Source organism: Phacochoerus africanus, chromosome X (genome assembly GCF_016906955.1).
Source record: "Phacochoerus africanus isolate WHEZ1 chromosome X, ROS_Pafr_v1, whole genome shotgun sequence".
Taxonomy (NCBI): domain Eukaryota; kingdom Metazoa; phylum Chordata; class Mammalia; order Artiodactyla; family Suidae; genus Phacochoerus; species Phacochoerus africanus.
The window spans coordinates 61,931,060-61,951,290 of NC_062560.1; the positions used below are offsets into that span (position 1 = coordinate 61,931,060).

Sequence of the window (20,231 nt, forward strand, 5' to 3'; positions counted from 1 at the left end):
CCAGACAGAGAGAATAAGCGTCTCGTTCGGTTTAAGATCTTCGGCTCCAAGCCAAGACTCTGGAGCCAGACTGCCCAGTTTCAATCCTGCCACCGATCCCGACGAGCCCAGGGACCTTGGGCCAGTGGCTGAACCTCTCAGCACCTGTTTCCTCAGCTCTAAGAGGCCCGCAATTGCTGGCAACATGGTCCTAGGAAGGTCGTGAGGGCGCATCACTAGTTAGGCACTCTTAGAAGAGTGCCAGCCCCATACTCCGTGCTGTATAAGTTGCTTTTCATGGATTCTGCCAAATTAGCCTCCCCAGTGGCTCCTTTGCACCACCGCCACAGGGCTTTGCTCCTAACCTCCCCCACCCTCAGAGCAGTTGAGCTCTTCGAAGGTTGCAAAGCTGTGTGTGAAAACCACTTCGTGGTTTTAGTTCGTATCTCCAGGATCGGTGATGGTGAGCATCTTCTGGAGTGTCTACTGGCCACTGCTATTCCTTCTTCTTTGAATTACCTCCGAGTTCAGGGCTGGGGGCTGAGAGAGCAGAACCAAGCCCAGCCTGTTCCCCAAGCCCAGGCCCACCATCCTGAAGTTTCATTCTCACCACCCAGGAAACCAAACGCCCCTCGGCCCACCCCCTTTATAGATGGGAAACGGTGGCTCGCTCAGACTCGGGGCTGAGACTCTAATTGGAAAGGGGAGGCGGGACAGGAGAAGGTAGGAGGAGGGGCCTGAAAGCAGCACTGTCACCTTGAGGTCACCTGCTCCCATCCACAGCCAGCTGGCCAACTGCACAGAGCCCCCCCGGCACCCGCCTGGCAGCAAACCAGAGGCCCTCGACCCCATTGGTTGGGCCTCGAGGGGCGGGCCAACAGGGCGCGCGCTGGTTGGCTAGGTCCGGACCAATGAGGAGGCCCCGAGACCGGCGTCCTCGAAGGCGCGAAGAGAAGCCGGGCGTCTTTTGAGGCGAGCGCGGGTGACGCCTGTGGTGGCTGAAGCCTCCCGTGGCTGAAGATCCCGACCGCGACCGTTACCCCGACCGCGACGCGACGCGGCGGTGACTGCTCCGGGGCGACCGATCATCGCCCCGAAACCGGGGCCGCCTAAGTCCGACATGAGCTCCCCGGATGAGGTGTCTGTTTGGGGAGCGGGTTTCGGCCCGGAGGGTGGGGAGCCGGCTGGCGTCCGCCCCGCGGGCCCCGGAGCCCAGCGGGGACCAGGCCCAGGCCCCGACGCGGGGCCACCACAGAGCGGCGAGGGCGAGGGCGGGGGCGGCTTCCGGGACCCCAAGGGCTTCGAGTCAGAGACGGAGGAGCTGGAGGCGGGAGGGCTGGTGCTCTGGGGCCGCGAAGGCCGACCTGGCTCCCCGGCCGACGACAAGGGCGTCGCCCTGGATCTGGCCAACGAGTCTGCGGCGGCCATCCTGCGGCAGCTGGCCGACCTGGACGTGCTGGGCGTCCGCAGATCCCCGTCCCCCGAGAGCTGCGCCCCCGCCGCCGCCGCCGAAGTGTCAGCGGTGTGGGCCGGCCTCGAGGCGGGTGCCGGCAGTGGAGGCGCGTCCGCCCAGGGCTGTGGAGAAGCGCAGCAGGCTCTGGCCCGCTGTCTCCACCTCGGTGGGCCCGAGGCGGGCTGGGCCTGGCCGAACCGGAAGAGAGGCACTAAGAGTAGGTTGCCCTTGGCTGCCAGTCGCCAGCGGCCCCCCGCGGAAGGCCCGGTCGGGCTGCCTTCCGACCCCGAGTCCTCCGACGAGTTCGGTGAGATACAGCTGATGAGGGTGAGCATTTACCCCAGGGGAGGAGGCCAGGCCCAGCCCTGCAGCCCCGAGGCTCCCGGGTTCACACTCCCGCACTTCCAAGTCAGGGAGAATTTCCTCCACGTGCCAGGCGCTTTCCTGGCCCCTGCTCTGCGAGGGTTCACTTCGGTTGTGGAAAGGCAGGGCGTTGGAGAGCCGGACATCTCTTCCCCTAAGAAAATGCAAAGCATCCTCTGGGGGAAGGAGGGAAGCAGGCCCAGCTACCCGGGGGCTGCTGTGGCTGCGGCTGCGGCGGCGGCGGCGGCTGCGGCGGCGGCGGCTGCTGCTGCGGGCGGCCTGCCCAGGGCCACTCCTAGGAAGAAGGGGGCCCAGGAGAAGAAATCCCTCGGGGGAGCCTCCGCCCTCGCCCTGGGGAGAACCTTCCCTCCCTGGGGGCAGCGAGTCTCGGCAGCTCCCCTGGAACCGGCCACCTTCCCCCCGATCGCTGGTGTTCCGCTGCTTGGGAGGTCCAGGAAGTATTCCTTGGTCCCTTCGGGAACCAAGCAGTCCAAGCACGCGGGCGCTGGGAAGAAACCCGCCGCCAGGAGGGCAAGGGAGTCCGAGCTGGTGGTGGCTGGAGAAGATAACGACCCAGACGGAGACCAGGTCCCAAGGGGCCAAGTGAGTAGGCCATGCTCCGACCCTGCCCCGACCCTCCCCGCCGCCCCCAGGCCGCTCTTCCTCTTTCCCTCTGCTCCCTCTGTCTATCCCTCGGGGGTCTTCAGCGGGCACCCCTGGGTCATTGGGTCATTAGGATGCCAGATGGGGGTCGTCCGACTAGGGACACACATGAAGGGAGCACTTTGAGTGAGCAGGGCACGGCTCTGCACCCTGGGCCCATGTCCCACCTCCTGCCCCAGGCAGGGGCTGGGATGGAAGAAGGAGGGGCTCGGAGCTGAACTGGATCTGGGGACACCTTCAGCATTTGGCCTGCAAAGCTTCAGTGTTTGGACTCAAGGGCCTCCTGATTCCTGCTTCCTAGCTGTTCCCCAAGCCTTCCTGGAGGGGGCGTGGGCCTTCTCAGTGCCCCACACTTGTCCCCAGCTCAGCCCTGCCTGCCGGCCTGGGGCTGACTGAGGGAGAAGGTGCGAATGGGATCAGCCTCTCTCCATTCCCTGCCTCAGCCCAGCCCCGAAACACACGTGCCCACACAGGCACACAGAGCCATGGACACGCAGGCCCCCTCAGTCCAAATGGGTGAGAGAGTTTTGTTTCAGCTTCCAACACACAGGCCAGGGCCATCTTGTCCGTACCTGCATCATGGGTATCCCAGCAGCGGCGACCTCAGCACCAGAGCCCCCCACGTTCCAGGAGACTCAGAGCCCTCGGCCCTGAACCAGGTAGCCGTCATGGCCAGAGGGCCTGCACCCTCAGGTGAGTCTGGTGGGTGTGAAACGCTGGGAAGGGAGAGGAGAGGAGGAGAGAGACCTCGGCTCTGTCTCCGCTGGGAGCTCAGCCTTGCCCCCAGTCCGCTTCTCCCACAGGAGACAGGGCTTCGACAGGGCTGGCCTTGAGCCACATCATCCTCTGGGTGGGGTTTGCACCGCAAGGGGGGCTGGTGGCAGTGCCCCAAACAGCTGCTTGCGGCAGAATGGTCTTTTCTGTTCAGTCCCTTTCGCCCACAGCGCTCTCCCAGGTGCTGGCGGTGGCCGCAGCTCCGGAAGGGTTGGACCCAGGGCCACTGTCTTTAGACACCACGGTCTGGTCGGGGCGGGGGTGGGGGTTGGGTGGGGGGAAGAAACAGCTGCCCCTGGGGAACAGGGGAGCGGGCAAGCCCAGGGGGAAGGTTGGAGCTGCCGGGCAGAGCAGGGGCAGCTTGTTGCCCCCAGAGGGTGGTGCTGCCTCACCTCCCCTTAGGCCCCGCTGGACCCTTCCCTCCCCCCGCCGCCCCCACTGGGAGCCTGGCAAGCTGGATTGTGTGTCCTTTCCCTCTCAGGTGACCTGGAACCCCTTGACCATCCCCCAAGACATGAAAGGCAGCAGCAGCCGCCAGGGGCACAGGGCTGTCCTCGGGTAATGCCAGAGGGCTCCTGGAAATGCAGGCCCCAACTAGATGGTGGGATCTGGGTCCGGGTTACACGGACATATGTGGGGACCCCTCCCCGCTCCCATCCACATCCCAGGGAGCGGCGTGCCCCCTTTCCACGGAGGAGCTCTTGCCGGTCCAGCCGCCTGGCCTTGGGATGTAGGGTCCGAGGGGCAGGGGAAGGAGTGAGGAGGCCAGAGTGTACTAATCCTTTCTCTTCCTCTGGTGTCTGTGGGCCTAGTGCCTCCTGCTACAGAGAGAAATCGACGACCTGAAGGAGCAGCTTGGTATGAGGAACCAGGGACAGAGGGCGGTGTCCTAGTGCAGAACCTGGGTGGGGCGGTGGGGTGGGGGTGGGCCGCAGGTGCAGGCGGCCCTGCAGAGACCAACATTCCTGGGGGGAGGAGAACCTAGAGGCCTGGCCCTGGAGCCCGCTGTGCATGTACAACTAGGTATGTGTGCAAAGAGCAGGGGCGGGGGGGGGGGGGGAGAACTGCAAGGACACTTTGCAAACCAGAGTAAGTCCTGGAGAACAACTTCTGTTAGGATGTTGAGAGATGCCCCGTTGATTTTTCCCTGTGGCTGCTGCTCGGTATGGCCTCTAAGGTTCTTCCTTGACTGTTTGTGTGTGTGACAAGTTCTGAGTGGTTCTGGCATGCCCCAAAGGTTGAGAGCTGCTGGCACATTTTGTTTCCCTTTAGGAAACATTTCCACATGTCATTCGGGTGGTGGGGGAGTGCTCAGGCCCAGGGCTCTTTGCATCAGGACTAGAGGGGGTTTCAGATTGCAGGGCTAGGAAGTTGCCCACGGGGACCTGGGTGGGCTTCTCCATCCGTATGTCTGGAGCGCCTGCTTATGCCTCTCCCCATTGCAGCCGCCATGCGGTACCTGGCTGACATGTTCCAGACCCTTTGAAGTGAGTGTTACACACACCATACCCCTTCCCACAGCCCTGGCTGTGGAGCGGGACTGTGGGCCGGCCCTGGCTTGAGGCTCTTCCCTGACTCTGCTGTTTCACAGGTTGAGCCCTGCATCTTCATGCAAGAGGAGCGGCTGGTGCCTTTGGGGCCCGGGAGGTGCTGTGGCCAAGCTCGGTCCCTCTTGTTCTGCCTCAGCCAGAGCTTCCTCTCCCTCTTGTTTTGCCCCTCCCCTGCCTCAGTGTCATGGCAGTTTCAAATTAAAGTCGTTTCAGTTAAGGTACATCTCGTAGCCTGTCCTCTCTTGGGGCTGGGGTGGGTGGGGCGGGGAGAAGTCGTGGGTCGTGGAAGACCGGGGGCTGCTCCATGGCAGAGCCTTTTCCAGAACTGTCCCCTCTGGCATCCTGTGGTGCGCCTTCTCCCTGTGGGGAGTCCAGGGCAACCTTTGCCACCATCCCTGCAACCTGGCCCGCTGCGTGCCCCGGGTCTGAGTTCTGTGTGGGGCTCTGCCTGGCCACGTCGGCGCAGTCGTCCCTTTCCCTTGCAGGCCCTCTTCCGGTTCTCTCCAAACCCCTCCCCCTTTGGGGGTCTGTTGGTTCCCATTCATCGCTGCCATCCATCCTCCCCATCAGCAGGAATGCACGGCCCCCTTCCAGAGCGCCAATCGCCCCACCTTCCCTCCCTGGGATCACTGTCCTGCTGCCCCCATCCACCCTGCTTTGCTCTGAGCACCTTTGATCCCTCCCCTGGGTCGGCAGCCTTCCCTGAAGGTGTACTTCAACAGGCGCAGAGACTGTGGTCCAGACTCTGTAAGCCCGTCAATGAGCAAAAGCAAGGGTCCGATCTCCTTTGTTCAGGAGACCTTGTTAAATCCCCAGTGCATAGGAAGGGGTTGATGCAGAAGTCACCAAACCCCAGGACAGGGCTTGGGACTCTCCAAATGTTGCGGTCACTGGAGAAGACTCTGGATCCTACTCTGTGATCCTGTGATGTCTGACAGCTGATTTGGTCATGGATGGAATGAGAATGGGACACTGGCTCCTCAGAAGAGCTCATCTTGGAAGCAGGGGATCTCTGTAGGAGACCGCCCAACATGAGCTACCCAGGATGGGGCAAGATGGGCGCAGTGAGGATGGGAAGTAAGGTGTGACCGCATCTGGACACTAGGGTGCACTTGGGTCCACCCTTTCCCCATAATCTCAGGCTGGTGCCCTTCCAGGCTGAGTGGTGTGAGCTCAGGTGACCCTATCACCACGTGGGGGGTGGGACAGGTCACAGACTTCAGGGTCAGAAAGGAATATCCTTGGGGCTTAATCCTTCCACTCAACCCCCTCCCTGGAGAAGGCAGGCATGATTTTAGGGCATAGCTTTTATTCTGAATCTGAGCCAGTGGTTGTTGCTTGGCAGGGTGACACGTGACACTAAATTTTTTAGATACCTTCCAGCTGGGGGTTTTGCCCACCGAGACATGCAGGCACCTGGTACCCGGGGAGGAGTCTAGCACGAGCCCTGCCCCAAGGGGCAGGGGGCTGTGTTCAGCAGGGTGACCAAGTGGAGAAGCTCATTGAAGGGGACATGGGAGGGTGTGACCACGACCCTTGGTGACGCGTTTTACCAGCCTGCCTTCCGTCCTCTGTGCACACAGTCTCTCTGACCAACCACTTCATAAAAATGTTGCTGAAAACAGGTACATGATAGGCCATGGCTTGGTCCTGAGCCTTCCAGTTCCAGCGGCACTAAGTGGCAGGTCGGGCATGGGTTAAAGAAACACATCTTTACCTGGGGCCCCGGGGGTAGGAGGAGGTTGGAACTCCGCCCTTATTGGCTGCAAGCCCCTTCTCCAGGCCCGCAGGCAGTGGCAGTTGGCCGGCAGAGCCCTAGACCCCATCCTGCCTGGTTCTGCTACCTGTCCCACTCCTGAGCAGATGCCCCTCCCACCCCACCAGCACCAGCCCCGGGACCTGCCAATAGCTCTCCCTGGACTTGGGAGGGGAGACTGGCACAAACAAGGAAGGTAGGAGGAGATGAACCCTGGAGATGGAGCTGGCGGTGGTGGGCAGAGTAATCGTGCCCAAGGATGTCCATGTCCTAATCCCTGCAGTTGGCTAATATGTTACCTTGCATGGCAACAGGAGGCTTCGCTTGCACATGCAATAAAGGCTGCTTCTCAGCTGACTTAATGTGAGGAGGCTCTCACCTACATTGGTCAGGTCTGGCCAGGCACACTGACGCTGCCAGCGTTGCCATGTGCACTTATGAAGTGTGCTGGGTGCCCCTGTGCTTGTGCAGTGTTGAAGTCCTGATAAGTACCCCCTCATAAACAGGAGGACAGGCCGGTAGTTTTGGACTCTCCTTTTGTTCCAAGCCAATTCCGCCTCCCTAGGCTTTTGAGGTAACCACTGTCCTGACTTTTCCAATAATCATTCATTTTTTTTAGAGGCTTACCTTGCTCTTTAATAAAATAACTCTTCCAGGGAGTTCCCATCGTGGCTCAGCAGAAATTAATCTGACTAGCATCCATGAGGACACGGGTTTGTTCCCTGGCCTTGCTCAGTGGGTTAATGATCCGGCGTTGCCTTGAGCTGTGGTGTAGGTCGCAGACGTGACTCGGATCCTGCATTGCTATGGCTGTGGTGTAGGCCAGCTGCTTCAGCTTTGATTCGGCCCCTAGCCTGGAACCTCCATATGCCGCGGATGCAGCCCTAAAAAATTAAAATAAAATAAATAAAATAACTCTTCCAAAGTTATAAAAGATAAATTGCATTGAATTAAATATAAACACACTATACGTATACACATTATATAGAGCACAGGCCTTCAATACAACAAATAAATACGAACAGATCACTCCACGTAACTATATCCACGTGATGGAAAGTACACTGCACATCCAGAAGTTCTCGTGTCCCTTTCTTTGAAGGAACCCAAATGGATAAGTCTCCATACTGTCTAAATTCATTTGTTTCACATTCTTGAGAAGGCCAGTATACAGGGAGATAAAACAGATTGGCGGTTGCCAAGGTCTGGGGATTGAGAAGAGTGGCTAAACTGCCGAAGAGCAGGAAGCAATTTTGGTGGTGATGAAAATGTTTTTTATTTTGATCATGATAGAGGTTCCTTAACAGAATGTGTTTATAAGGACTTATGGACCATGTGTGTTAATTACATCTCAATAATCCCATGTTATTAAAAAATTGAAAAAAGTACACTTGGAATGGATATTGATACTTAATATTTATTTTTTTCTAAACATGAGGATCATAATTTTCTCCTATAATCTGTTAATATGGAATATTATATTACCTTATTTTCTTAAATCAAGTGTGTATTCCTGTGATGAATCCAGCCTGGCATATTACGTATTTTCCTTTTTATATCTTGTAGGATTTTTTTTTTTGTCTTTTTTGCCATTTCTTGGGCCGCTCCCGCGGCATATGGAGGGTCCCAGGCTAGGGGTCCAATCGGAGCTGTAGCCACCGGCCTACGCCAGAGCCACAGCAACGCGGGATCCGAGCCGCGTCTGCGACCTACACCACAGCTCACGGCAACGCCGGATCGTTAACCCACTGAGCAAGGGCAGGGACCGAACCCGCAACCTCATGGTTCCTAGTCGGATTCGTTAACCACTGCGCCACAACGGGAACTCCTGGTTTTTTTTTTTTGAGGATTTTGATTGCTAATATTCTTTCTCTGATTCTTGCTTCTATGCCATGAACATGTGGATTGACCTATGATTCTCCTTCCTCAAACTGTCCTTGATAGGATTTTGTATCAAGGTTATTCCATCCTCAGAAAATGAGTAGGGGAGTATCCCACCTTTTCTATTTTTTCTAAGATTTTGTGTCAAATTGAAATTATTTATGCCTAAGATGTTTGTCAGGATTCAGTTGGGAAGCCTGGAGGTTTTTGTTAAAAGTGTTTTGACTACTGGAACACTTCTTTATGGTTATCGAACAATTCAGGTTGGCTATTCCTTCTTGAATCGGTTTTGGCAAGTTATTTTTTTTTCCATTTTAATGATTTTTATTTTTTTCCATTATAGCTAGTTTACAGTGTCCTGTCGATTTTCTACTGTACAGCATGGTGACCCAGTCACACATACACATATACATTCCTTTTTCTCACATTATCATGCTCCATCATAAGTGACTAGATATAGTTCCCAATGCTATACAGCAGGATCTCATTGCTTATCCATTCCAAAGGCAAAAGTTTGCATCTATTAGCCCCACATTCCCAGTCCATCCTGCTCCCTCCCCCTCCCCCTCCCCCTTGGCAACCACAGGTCTGTTCTCCATGTCCATGATTTTCTTTTCTGTGGAAAGGTTCATTTGTGCCATATATTAGATTCCAGATATAAGCGACATCATATGGTATTTGTCGTTCTCTTTCTGACTTACTTCACTCAGGATGAGAGCCTCTAGTTCCATCTATGTTGCTGCCAATGGCATTATTTTGTTCTTTTTTATGGCCAAGTAGTATTTCATTGCATATATATACCACATCTTCTTAATCCATGCATCTGTCGATGGACATTTAGGTTGTTTCCATGTCTTGGCTATTGTGAATAGTGCTGCAATGAACATACAGGTGCATGTATCTTTTTCAAGGAAAGTTTTGTCTGGATATATGCCCAAGAGTGGGATTGCTGGGTCATATGGTAGTTCTATGCATAGTTTTCTAAGGTACCTCCCTGCTGTTCTCCATAGTGTACCAGCTTACTTTCCCACCAACAGTGGAGGAGGGTTCCCTTTTCTCCACACCCCCTCCAGTGTTTGTTATTTGTGGACTTACTAATGATGGCCATTCTGACTGGTGTGAGATAGTACCTCATAGTAGTTTTGATTTGCATTTCTCCAATAATTAGTGATGTTGAGCATTTTTTCATGTGCTTGCTGGCCATCTGTATATCTTCCTTGGAGAAATGTCTATTCAGGTCTTCTGCCTATTTTTCAATTGGGTTGTTGACTTTTTTGCTATTGAGTTGTATAAGTTGTTTGTATATTTTAGAGATTAAGCCCTTGTCAGTTGCATCATTTGAAACTATGTTCTCCCATTTATTTTTTCTATAAAATTTTCTCCTTTCCCTCAGCTTTCAAATTGCTTGAAATAAAATGGACCATAATATCCTTTTTTTCCCCAAATTTTATTTTTGAAAACATCTCTCCTATAGATAGCAGTTGCAAGAAAATTGCACGATACACCCATAAATCCTTCACCTGGACTGAGTCATTAACATTTTGTCACATTTGCCATATTCTCTGTCTCTCTCTGTTTTGCTGAATCATTGAAGTTACTTTAAGACATTGCAGTGTATCTTCCCTAAATATTTCAGCATGTATCTCTTAAGAAAACAATTGGTCTGCTACAAAATCTTTTTTTTTTAACTTTACATTCGTACCATATGGAAGTTCCCAGGCCAGGGGTTGAATCCAAGCTGCAGCTATGGCAACTCTGGACCTTTAATCCACTGCACCAGGCCAGGGCCAGGGATCGAGCCCGTGCCTCAGCAGCAACCAGAGCTGCTACAATCAGATTCTTAATCCCCCTGCCACAACAGGAATTCCTACAAAATCTTAATGCAGTTATCACACTCAGAAAATTTAACTTTAAGACAATTATCTACCATGTGATCCTCACTCAAAATGCCTATATTGGTTGTTTTTTGTTTTTCTTTGCTTTCCATAGCCACACCTGTGGTGCATGGAAGTTCTCCAGCTAGGGGTCGAATTAGAATCTGCAACTGCCAGACTACAACACAACCACAACAATGCCAGATCCAAGATGCATCTGTGACCTACACCACAGCTTGCAGCAACACTGGATCCTTAACCCTCTGAGCGAGGCCAGGGATTGAACCAGCATCCTCACAGACACTATGTTGGGTTCTTAACCCACTGAGCCTCGACAGGAACTCCCCAATATTGTTTTTGTACCTGGTTTTTTAATTGGATCCTGCTGCTCACCACTTACAAAATCAAAACTCACAAGTGTTGGTAGAAAGGAAAGATGCCTTTAATCAGAATGCTGGCAATCTGGAGAGATGGTGGACTCAGGCTTCCCCAAAAAACCACATCTGAAGATTCTCCTCAGTCATGAAAGCTTTTAAAAGGAAACAGGGCCATAATCTCAGTTAATTGTTGAGATAAGGGGTCAGAGTCGTCACCATCCCCCACTGTGTGCAGGCTCATCGATTTCTTATGATCTTCCTCTTTTTTTTTTTTTTTTTTGCTTTTTAGGGCTGCACCCGCAGCATATGGAGGTTCCCAGGCTAGGGATCTAATGGGAGCTGTTGCTGCCGGCCTACGCCACAGCCACAGCGATGCCAGATCCAAGCTGCGTCTGTGACCTACACCACAGCTCATGGCAATACCGGGTCCTTAACCCACAGAGCGAGGCCAGGGATCGCACCCACAAGTTTATGGTTCCTAGTAAGATTTGTTTCCACTTCACCATGACGGGAACTCCTACATTTATCTTTTGAGTCATGGTTTTCTCTGGATAGATGTCAGGAATGGGATTGATAGATCATATGGTAATTCTATTGTTAGTCTTTTGAGGAACCTCCATACTGGCTTCCACAGTGGTTGCACAAATTTACATTCCTACCAACAGTGTAGGAGGGTTCCCTTTTCTCCACACCCTTTTCGTTAGTTATTATTTGTAGACTTTTTGATGATGATCATTCTGATTGGTGTGAGGTTATCACCTCATTGTAGTTTTGATTTGCATTTCTCTAATAATTAGTGATATTGAGCATCTTTTCATGTGCCTGATGGCCATCCGTATGTCTTCTTTGCAGAAATGTCTATTTAGGTTTTCTGCTCATTTTTTAATGGGTTGCTTTATATATATATATATATAAAGAGAGAGAGAGAGAGAGAGCGAGCTATGTAAGTTGTTTATATATTTTGAAATTAATCCCTTGTCAGTTGCATTATTTCCAAATATTTTCTCCCATTCCATAGGTTGTCTCTTTGTTTTGTTTATGGTTTCCATTGCTGTGTAAAAGCTTTTAAGTTTAATTGGGTCCCATTTGTTTATATTGGCTTTTGTTTCCATTGCTTTAGGAGATGGATCCAAAAAACTCTTGCTTGTGATTTATATCAAAGAGTGTTCTGCCTATGTTTTCCTCTATGAGTTTTATAGTATCTGGTCTTACATTTAGGTTTTTAATCTATTTTGAGTTTATTTATGTATGCGGTGTTAGAGAATGTTCTAATTTCATTCTTTTACATGTAGCTCCCATTTTTCCAAACACCACTTAATGAAGGGACTGTCTTTTCTCCATTCTATATTGTTGCCTCCTTTGTCATAGATTAACTGACCATAAATGTGTGGGTTTATTTCTGGGCTTTCTATTCTGTAGCATTGATCTATGTGTTTGTTTTAGCACCAGTACCATACTGTTTTGATTACTGTAGATTTTTAGCATAGTTTGAAGTCGGGGAGCACGATTCCTACAGCTCCATTTTTCTTTTTCAAGATTGTTTTGGCTATTCGAGGTCATTTGGGTTTCCATATCAACTTTACAATTATTTGTTCTAGTTCTGTGAAAAATGCCATTGGTAATTTGATAGGGATTGCATTGAATCTGTAGGTGCCTTGAGTAGTATATTCATTTCGTAACAATACTAATTCTTCCAATCCAAAAAAACCGGTATATCTTTCCATTTGTTTATGTCATCTTCAGTTTCGTTCATAAGTGTCTTACAGTTTTTGGAGTACAAGTATTTTGCCTCTTTAGCTACGTTTATTCCTAGGTATTTCATTCTTCTTAATGAAATACTAAATGGGAATGTTTCCTTAATTTCACTTTCTGATATTTCATTTTTAGTGTATGGAAATACAACTGACTTACGTATGTTGATTTTTGCATCTTGTAACTTTACTGAATTCATTTATGAACTCTTGTAGTTTTCTGGTGGCACCTTCAGTGTTTTCTATGTATAGCATTATATCATTTGCAAACAGTGACAGTTTTGTTTATTTCCTTTCTCATTTGGATTACTTTACTTTCATTTTCTTCTGTGATTGCTGTGGTATATCATACTTACAATTTTTAAATAATAGGCCCTAACTGGTCACTTCCACTTAAGGGTATGAAGATGACAAGGCTGGAAAAGGGCAGTGAGCTGGCTAGGGCAGGGAGGATGGGAAAGCTTCAGTGGCTGGAACATTCATGGCTAACAGCCAGGGAGCAGTCTGCTACAGGTTGGCACCACACAGATACCTTTCCCTGGCTTCCAGGCCAGAGATAACCTGCAGTTTTCTCCCATGTTCCCTATACCTTTCATCTTGCCCTGAAACCCACTGGGCCCTGATTTATACATCCAACCCTCTGCTGAACAAGAAGAGGGAGAAGTGACAGGACTGATAACCAAATGTCAAAAGTGAGGGCTAAAGAGGAGAGGAGAACAATGAGCAGGTTCCTAGGGGAGCTATCTGAGCACAATGTGGCACCACAGGGAGGCAGAGATTCCAAAGGGAGGATAGAATCTGGGAAGGGGAAACAGCTCAACTGTGCCTGTTAACACCTGTTGAAGTACACCTTCAGGGAAGGCTGCCGACCCAGGGGAGGGATCAAAGGTGCTCAGAGCAAAGCAGGGTGGATGGGGGCAGCAGGACAGTGATCCCAGGGAGGGAAGGTGGGGCGATTGGCGCTCTGGAAGGGGGCCGTGCATTCCTGCTGATGGGGAGGATGGATGGCAGCGATGAATGGGAACCAACAGACCCCCAAAGGGGGAGGGGTTTGGAGAGAACCGGAAGAGGGCCTGCAAGGGAAAGGGACGACTGCGCCGACGTGGCCAGGCAGAGCCCCACACAGAACTCAGACCCGGGGCACGCAGCGGGCCAGGTTGCAGGGATGGTGGCAAAGGTTGCCCTGGACTCCCCACAGGGAGAAGGCGCACCACAGGATGCCAGAGGGGACAGTTCTGGAAAAGGCTCTGCCATGGAGCAGCCCCCGGTCTTCCACGACCCACGACTTCTCCCCGCCCCACCCACCCCAGCCCCAAGAGAGGACAGGCTACGAGATGTACCTTAACTGAAACGACTTTAATTTGAAACTGCCATGACACTGAGGCAGGGGAGGGGCAAAACAAGAGGGAGAGGAAGCTCTGGCTGAGGCAGAACAAGAGGGACCGAGCTTGGCCACAGCACCTCCCGGGCCCCAAAGGCACCAGCCGCTCCTCTTGCATGAAGATGCAGGGCTCAACCTGTGAAACAGCAGAGTCAGGGAAGAGCCTCAAGCCAGGGCCGGCCCACAGTCCCGCTCCACAGCCAGGGCTGTGGGAAGGGGTATGGTGTGTGTAACACTCACTTCAAAGGGTCTGGAACATGTCAGCCAGGTACCGCATGGCGGCTGCAATGGGGAGAGGCATAAGCAGGCGCTCCAGACATACGGATGGAGAAGCCCACCCAGGTCCCCGTGGGCAACTTCCTAGCCCTGCAATCTGAAACCCCCTCTAGTCCTGATGCAAAGAGCCCTGGGCCTGAGCACTCCCCCACCACCCGAATGACATGTGGAAATGTTTCCTAAAGGGAAACAAAATGTGCCAGCAGCTCTCAACCTTTGGGGCATGCCAGAACCACTCAGAACTTGTCACACACACAAACAGTCAAGGAAGAACCTTAGAGGCCATACCGAGCAGCAGCCACAGGGAAAAATCAACGGGGCATCTCTCAACATCCTAACAGAAGTTGTTCTCCAGGACTTACTCTGGTTTGCAAAGTGTCCTTGCAGTTCTCCCCCCCCCCCCCCCCGCCCCTGCTCTTTGCACACATACCTAGTTGTACATGCACAGCGGGCTCCAGGGCCAGGCCTCTAGGTTCTCCTCCCCCCAGGAATGTTGGTCTCTGCAGGGCCGCCTGCACCTGCGGCCCACCCCCACCCCACCGCCCCACCCAGGTTCTGCACTAGGACACCGCCCTCTGTCCCTGGTTCCTCATACCAAGCTGCTCCTTCAGGTCGTCGATTTCTCTCTGTAGCAGGAGGCACTAGGCCCACAGACACCAGAGGAAGAGAAAGGATTAGTACACTCTGGCCTCCTCACTCCTTCCCCTGCCCCTCGGACCCTACATCCCAAGGCCAGGCGGCTAGACCGGCAAGAGCTCCTCCGTGGAAAGGGGGCACGCCGCTCCCTGGGATGTGGATGGGAGCGGGGAGGGGTCCCCACATATGTCCGTGTAACCCGGACCCAGATCCCACCATCTAGTTGGGGCCTGCATTTCCAGGAGCCCTCTGGCATTACCCGAGGACAGCCCTGTGCCCCTGGCGGCTGCTGCTGCCTTTCATGTCTTGGGGGATGGTCAAGGGGTTCCAGGTCACCTGAGAGGGAAAGGACACACAATCCAGCTTGCCAGGCTCCCAGTGGGGGCGGCGGGGGGAGGGAAGGGTCCAGCGGGGCCTAAGGGGAGGTGAGGCAGCACCACCCTCTGGGGGCAACAAGCTGCCCCTGCTCTGCCCGGCAGCTCCAACCTTCCCCCTGGGCTTGCCCGCTCCCCTGTTCCCCAGGGGCAGCTGTTTCTTCCCCCCACCCAACCCCCACCCCCGCCCCGACCAGACCGTGGTGTCTAAAGACAGTGGCCCTGGGTCCAACCCTTCCGGAGCTGCGGCCACCGCCAGCACCTGGGAGAGCGCTGTGGGCGAAAGGGACTGAACAGAAAAGACCATTCTGCTGCAAGCAGCTGTTTGGGGCACTGCCACCAGCCCCCCTTGCGGTGCAAACCCCACCCAGAGGATGATGTGGCTCAAGGCCAGCCCTGTCGAAGCCCTGTCTCCTGTGGGAGAAGCGGACTGGGGGCAAGGCTGAGCTCCCAGCGGAGACAGAGCCGAGGTCTCTCTCCTCCTCTCCTCTCCCTTCCCAGCGTTTCACACCCACCAGACTCACCTGAGGGTGCAGGCCCTCTGGCCATGACGGCTACCTGGTTCAGGGCCGAGGGCTCTGAGTCTCCTGGAACGTGGGGGGCTCTGGTGCTGAGGTCGCCGCTGCTGGGATACCCATGATGCAGGTACGGACAAGATGGCCCTGGCCTGTGTGTTGGAAGCTGAAACAAAACTCTCTCACCCATTTGGACTGAGGGGGCCTGCGTGTCCATGGCTCTGTGTGCCTGTGTGGGCACGTGTGTTTCGGGGCTGGGCTGAGGCAGGGAATGGAGAGAGGCTGATCCCATTCGCACCTTCTCCCTCAGTCAGCCCCAGGCCGGCAGGCAGGGCTGAGCTGGGGACAAGTGTGGGGCACTGAGAAGGCCCACGCCCCCTCCAGGAAGGCTTGGGGAACAGCTAGGAAGCAGGAATCAGGAGGCCCTTGAGTCCAAACACTGAAGCTTTGCAGGCCAAATGCTGAAGGTGTCCCCAGATCCAGTTCAGCTCCGAGCCCCTCCTTCTTCCATCCCAGCCCCTGCCTGGGGCAGGAGGTGGGACATGGGCCCAGGGTGCAGAGCCGTGCCCTGCTCACTCAAAGTGCTCCCTTCATGTGTGTCCCTAGTCGGACGACCCCCATCTGGCATCCTAATGACCCAATGACCCAGGGGTGCCCGCTGAAGACCCCCGAGGGATAGACAGAGGGAGCAGAGGGAAAGAGGAAGAGCGGCCTGGGGGCGGCGGGGAGGGTCGGGGCAGGGTCGGAGCATGGCCTACTCACTTGGCCCCTTGGGACCTGGTCTCCGTCTGGGTCGTTATCTTCTCCAGCCACCACCAGCTCGGACTCCCTTGCCCTCCTGGCGGCGGGTTTCTTCCCAGCGCCCGCGTGCTTGGACTGCTTGGTTCCCGAAGGGACCAAGGAATACTTCCTGGACCTCCCAAGCAGCGGAACACCAGCGATCGGGGGGAAGGTGGCCGGTTCCAGGGGAGCTGCCGAGACTCGCTGCCCCCAGGGAGGGAAGGTTCTCCCCAGGGCGAGGGCGGAGGCTCCCCCGAGGGATTTCTTCTCCTGGGCCCCCTTCTTCCTAGGAGTGGCCCTGGGCAGGCCGCCCGCAGCAGCAGCCGCCGCCGCCGCAGCCGCCGCCGCCACCGCAGCCGCAGCCACAGCAGCCCCCGGGTAGCTGGGCCTGCTTCCCTCCTTCCCCCAGAGGATGCTTTGCATTTTCTTAGGGGAAGAGATGTCCGGCTCTCCAACGCCCTGCCTTTCCACAACCGAAGTGAACCCTCGCAGAGCAGGGGCCAGGAAAGCGCCTGGCACGTGGAGGAAATTCTCCCTGACTTGGAAGTGCGGGAGTGTGAACCCGGGAGCCTCGGGGCTGCAGGGCTGGGCCTGGCCTCCTCCCCTGGGGTAAATGCTCACCCTCATCAGCTGTATCTCACCGAACTCGTCGGAGGACTCGGGGTCGGAAGGCAGCCCGACCGGGCCTTCCGCGGGGGGCCGCTGGCGACTGGCAGCCAAGGGCAACCTACTCTTAGTGCCTCTCTTCCGGTTCGGCCAGGCCCAGCCCGCCTCGGGCCCACCGAGGTGGAGACAGCGGGCCAGAGCCTGCTGCGCTTCTCCACAGCCCTGGGCGGACGCGCCTCCACTGCCGGCACCCGCCTCGAGGCCGGCCCACACCGCTGACACTTCGGCGGCGGCGGCGGGGGCGCAGCTCTCGGGGGACGGGGATCTGCGGACGCCCAGCACGTCCAGGTCGGCCAGCTGCCGCAGGATGGCCGCCGCAGACTCGTTGGCCAGATCCAGGGCGACGCCCTTGTCGTCGGCCGGGGAGCCAGGTCGGCCTTCGCGGCCCCAGAGCACCAGCCCTCCCGCCTCCAGCTCCTCCGTCTCTGACTCGAAGCCCTTGGGGTCCCGGAAGCCGCCCCCGCCCTCGCCCTCGCCGCTCTGTGGTGGCCCCGCGTCGGGGCCTGGGCCTGGTCCCCGCTGGGCTCCGGGGCCCGCGGGGCGGACGCCAGCCGGCTCCCCACCCTCCGGGCCGAAACCCGCTCCCCAAACAGACACCTCATCCGGGGAGCTCATGTCGGACTTAGGCGGCCCCGGTTTCGGGGCGATGATCGGTCGCCCCGGAGCAGTCACCGCCGCGTCGCGTCGCGGTCGGGGTAACGGTCGCGGTCGGGATCTTCAGCCACGGGAGGCTTCAGCCACCACAGGCGTCACCCGCGCTCGCCTCAAAAGACGCCCGGCTTCTCTTCGCGCCTTCGAGGACGCCGGTCTCGGGGCCTCCTCATTGGTCCGGACCTAGCCAACCAGCGCGCGCCCTGTTGGCCCGCCCCTCGAGGCCCAACCAATGGGGTCGAGGGCCTCTGGTTTGCTGCCAGGCGGGTGCCGGGGGGGCTCTGTGCAGTTGGCCAGCTGGCTGTGGATGGGAGCAGGTGACCTCAAGGTGACAGTGCTGCTTTCAGGCCCCTCCTCCTACCTTCTCCTGTCCCGCCTCCCCTTTCCAATTAGAGTCTCAGCCCCGAGTCTGAGCGAGCCACCGTTTCCCATCTATAAAGGGGGTGGGCCGAGGGGCGTTTGGTTTCCTGGGTGGTGAGAATGAAACTTCAGGATGGTGGGCCTGGGCTTGGGGAACAGGCTGGGCTTGGTTCTGCTCTCTCAGCCCCCAGCCCTGAACTCGGAGGTAATTCAAAGAAGAAGGAATAGCAGTGGCCAGTAGACACTCCAGAAGATGCTCACCATCACCGATCCTGGAGATACGAACTAAAACCACGAAGTGGTTTTCACACACAGCTTTGCAACCTTCGAAGAGCTCAACTGCTCTGAGGGTGGGGGAGGTTAGGAGCAAAGCCCTGTGGCGGTGGTGCAAAGGAGCCACTGGGGAGGCTAATTTGGCAGAATCCATGAAAAGCAACTTATACAGCACGGAGTATGGGGCTGGCACTCTTCTAAGAGTGCCTAACTAGTGATGCGCCCTCACGACCTTCCTAGGACCATGTTGCCAGCAATTGCGGGCCTCTTAGAGCTGAGGAAACAGGTGCTGAGAGGTTCAGCCACTGGCCCAAGGTCCCTGGGCTCGTCGGGATCGGTGGCAGGATTGAAACTGGGCAGTCTGGCTCCAGAGTCTTGGCTTGGAGCCGAAGATCTTAAACCGAACGAGACGCTTATTCTCTCTGTCTGGTCCATCTTCTGGAGAGGCACGATGGTCCCCGTGTGTACAAGGACACACGCACAAGGATTTTGCTGATGGAGAAAACTGGGAACACTCCAGGTTCCCCTCAGTAAGGAGTCGGATGAATGCCACGTGGTGTGAGCGCCCTGTGGAGTAAAGCCTGGCGGTGCAAAGGAATGCATCAGACCCTGTTCACAGATTTCAGAACCCTCCTCCTGACTGTATACTGCAAGTTGGAGAAGGCTAGAGTTGGATACACATTTGTGTATTAAAACACACACTCACATGCCCGTTGATCTTACCTAATATTGGAGAAATCATATGGGTGTATGCACACGTATGTGTTCATGGTCTGAAGGGCACACTACCAATGCACACCAGTGGTGGTGGCGGTGGGTGTGGACCACCAGGTGTCTCTCAATTTTTCCTCCTGCTGGTGTTTCCTAGCTTCCCTGAGCTGAGCAGTGCTCATATCTGGGGAGTGAGAAACATCCCTTGGTTTCTATAAGGTCCTTGGGTGTTAGAATTTCCCTTGTCTGCTAACCCAACCCCTACTCCAACAGCCCTCCATTCCCTCCATACCTTCCTGCCCTTCCCATTCACACTCCTCTGTCTTCAGTCACCTCTCCCTCCTGAGGTGATCTTGAATAGATTATTGCACTCCCATATTCATCACACCATTATTCACAATAGCCAAGAGGTGAAAACAACCTAAATATCTATCAACAGATGAATGGATAAAAGGTGATACATATAATATGCTTATATATGTATATAACACATGTATATATAAACAGAATATTGTATAGCCTTTAAAAAGAAGGAAATCTTGCTGTATGCTAGAGTAGATGAACTTTCAGGATATTATGCTAAGTGAAGTAAGCCAGTCACAACAGACAAATACTGCATGATTTCAATTATATGTGGTATAAAGTAGTCATACTCTTAGAAACAAGAAGTTGTATCTGGTTGTCAAGGGCTTGTGGGAGGAGGACATAGACAGTTGTTGTTCAATGAGTATAGAGTTTCTGTCATACAGGTTTATAAAATTCCAGAGATCTAATTTAGACAATGTTCTTATAGTTAACAAAACTGTACACTAAAAAAAAATGTTAATAAGCTGTGTTTCATGCTGTGTGTTTTTTGCCACAATCAAAATAAATTAAAAAAAAAATGCCCTGGGAGTTCCCCTCGTGGCGCAGTGGTTAACGAATCCGACTAGGAACCATGAGGTTGCGGGTTCGGTCCCTGCCCTTGCTCAGTGGGTTAACGATCCGGTGTTGCCGTGAGCTGTGGTGTAGGTCGCAGACGCGGCTCGGATCCCGCGTTGCTGTGGCTCTGGCGTAGGCCGGTGGCTACAGCTCCGATTCAACCCCTAGCCTGGGAACCTCCATATGCCGCGGGAGTGGCCCAAGAAATAGCAACAACAACAACAACAACAACAACAACAACAACAACAACAAAAAGACAAAAGACA

The 20,231-nt window shown here is 54.5% G+C and overlaps 2 protein-coding genes across 3 annotated transcripts; one reads left to right on the plus strand and one right to left on the minus strand.

Moving 5' to 3' along the window:
- The first annotated feature begins 979 nt into the window (after positions 1-979).
- Positions 980-4,977, plus strand: LOC125118598 (uncharacterized protein CXorf49 homolog). Of its 2 annotated transcripts, XM_047765271.1 has the most exons (6): positions 980-2,398; positions 2,995-3,151; positions 3,714-3,790; positions 4,045-4,090; positions 4,678-4,719; positions 4,824-4,977. In XM_047765271.1, the coding sequence occupies exons 1-5, from the start codon at positions 1,100-1,102 to the stop codon at positions 4,716-4,718; spliced, it is 1,620 nt and encodes a 539-aa protein (XP_047621227.1). In that variant the 5' UTR covers positions 980-1,099; the 3' UTR covers position 4,719; positions 4,824-4,977. The 2 variants fall into 2 exon arrangements, 1 of the variants encoding a protein (XP_047621227.1); XR_007132861.1 differs by having other exon boundaries at positions 3,714-4,090.
- An 8,807-nt stretch (positions 4,978-13,784) lies between these two features.
- LOC125118599 (uncharacterized protein CXorf49 homolog) lies at positions 13,785-17,784 on the minus strand. Its single transcript, XM_047765272.1, has 6 exons — positions 16,366-17,784; positions 15,613-15,769; positions 14,974-15,050; positions 14,674-14,719; positions 14,043-14,084; positions 13,785-13,938 (listed from the first exon to the last, which is right to left on the minus strand). Exons 1-5 carry the CDS (start codon positions 17,662-17,664, stop codon positions 14,044-14,046), a joined length of 1,620 nt encoding a protein of 539 aa, XP_047621228.1. The 5' UTR covers positions 17,665-17,784; the 3' UTR covers positions 13,785-13,938; position 14,043.
- Between the last annotated feature and the right edge of the window lie 2,447 nt (positions 17,785-20,231).

Bases quoted from the DNA above. Each gene is read 5' to 3' on its own strand.
- LOC125118599 (XM_047765272.1), bottom strand. From the start codon at position 17,664: ATGAGCTCCCCGGATGAGGTGTCTGTTTGGGGAGCGGGTTTCGGCCCG. The intron at 15,770-16,365 runs GTGAGTAGGCCA...GTTTTGTTTCAG, and splicing joins ACCAGGTCCCAAGGGGCCAA to CTTCCAACACACAGGCCAGG. The intron at 14,720-14,973 runs GTAATGCCAGAG...CTGTGGGCCTAG, and splicing joins GGGCACAGGGCTGTCCTCGG to TGCCTCCTGCTACAGAGAGA.
- LOC125118598 (XM_047765271.1), top strand. From the start codon at position 1,100: ATGAGCTCCCCGGATGAGGTGTCTGTTTGGGGAGCGGGTTTCGGCCCG. The intron at 3,152-3,713 runs GTGAGTCTGGTG...TTTCCCTCTCAG, and splicing joins CAGAGGGCCTGCACCCTCAG to GTGACCTGGAACCCCTTGAC. The intron at 4,091-4,677 runs GTATGAGGAACC...TCCCCATTGCAG, and splicing joins CGACCTGAAGGAGCAGCTTG to CCGCCATGCGGTACCTGGCT.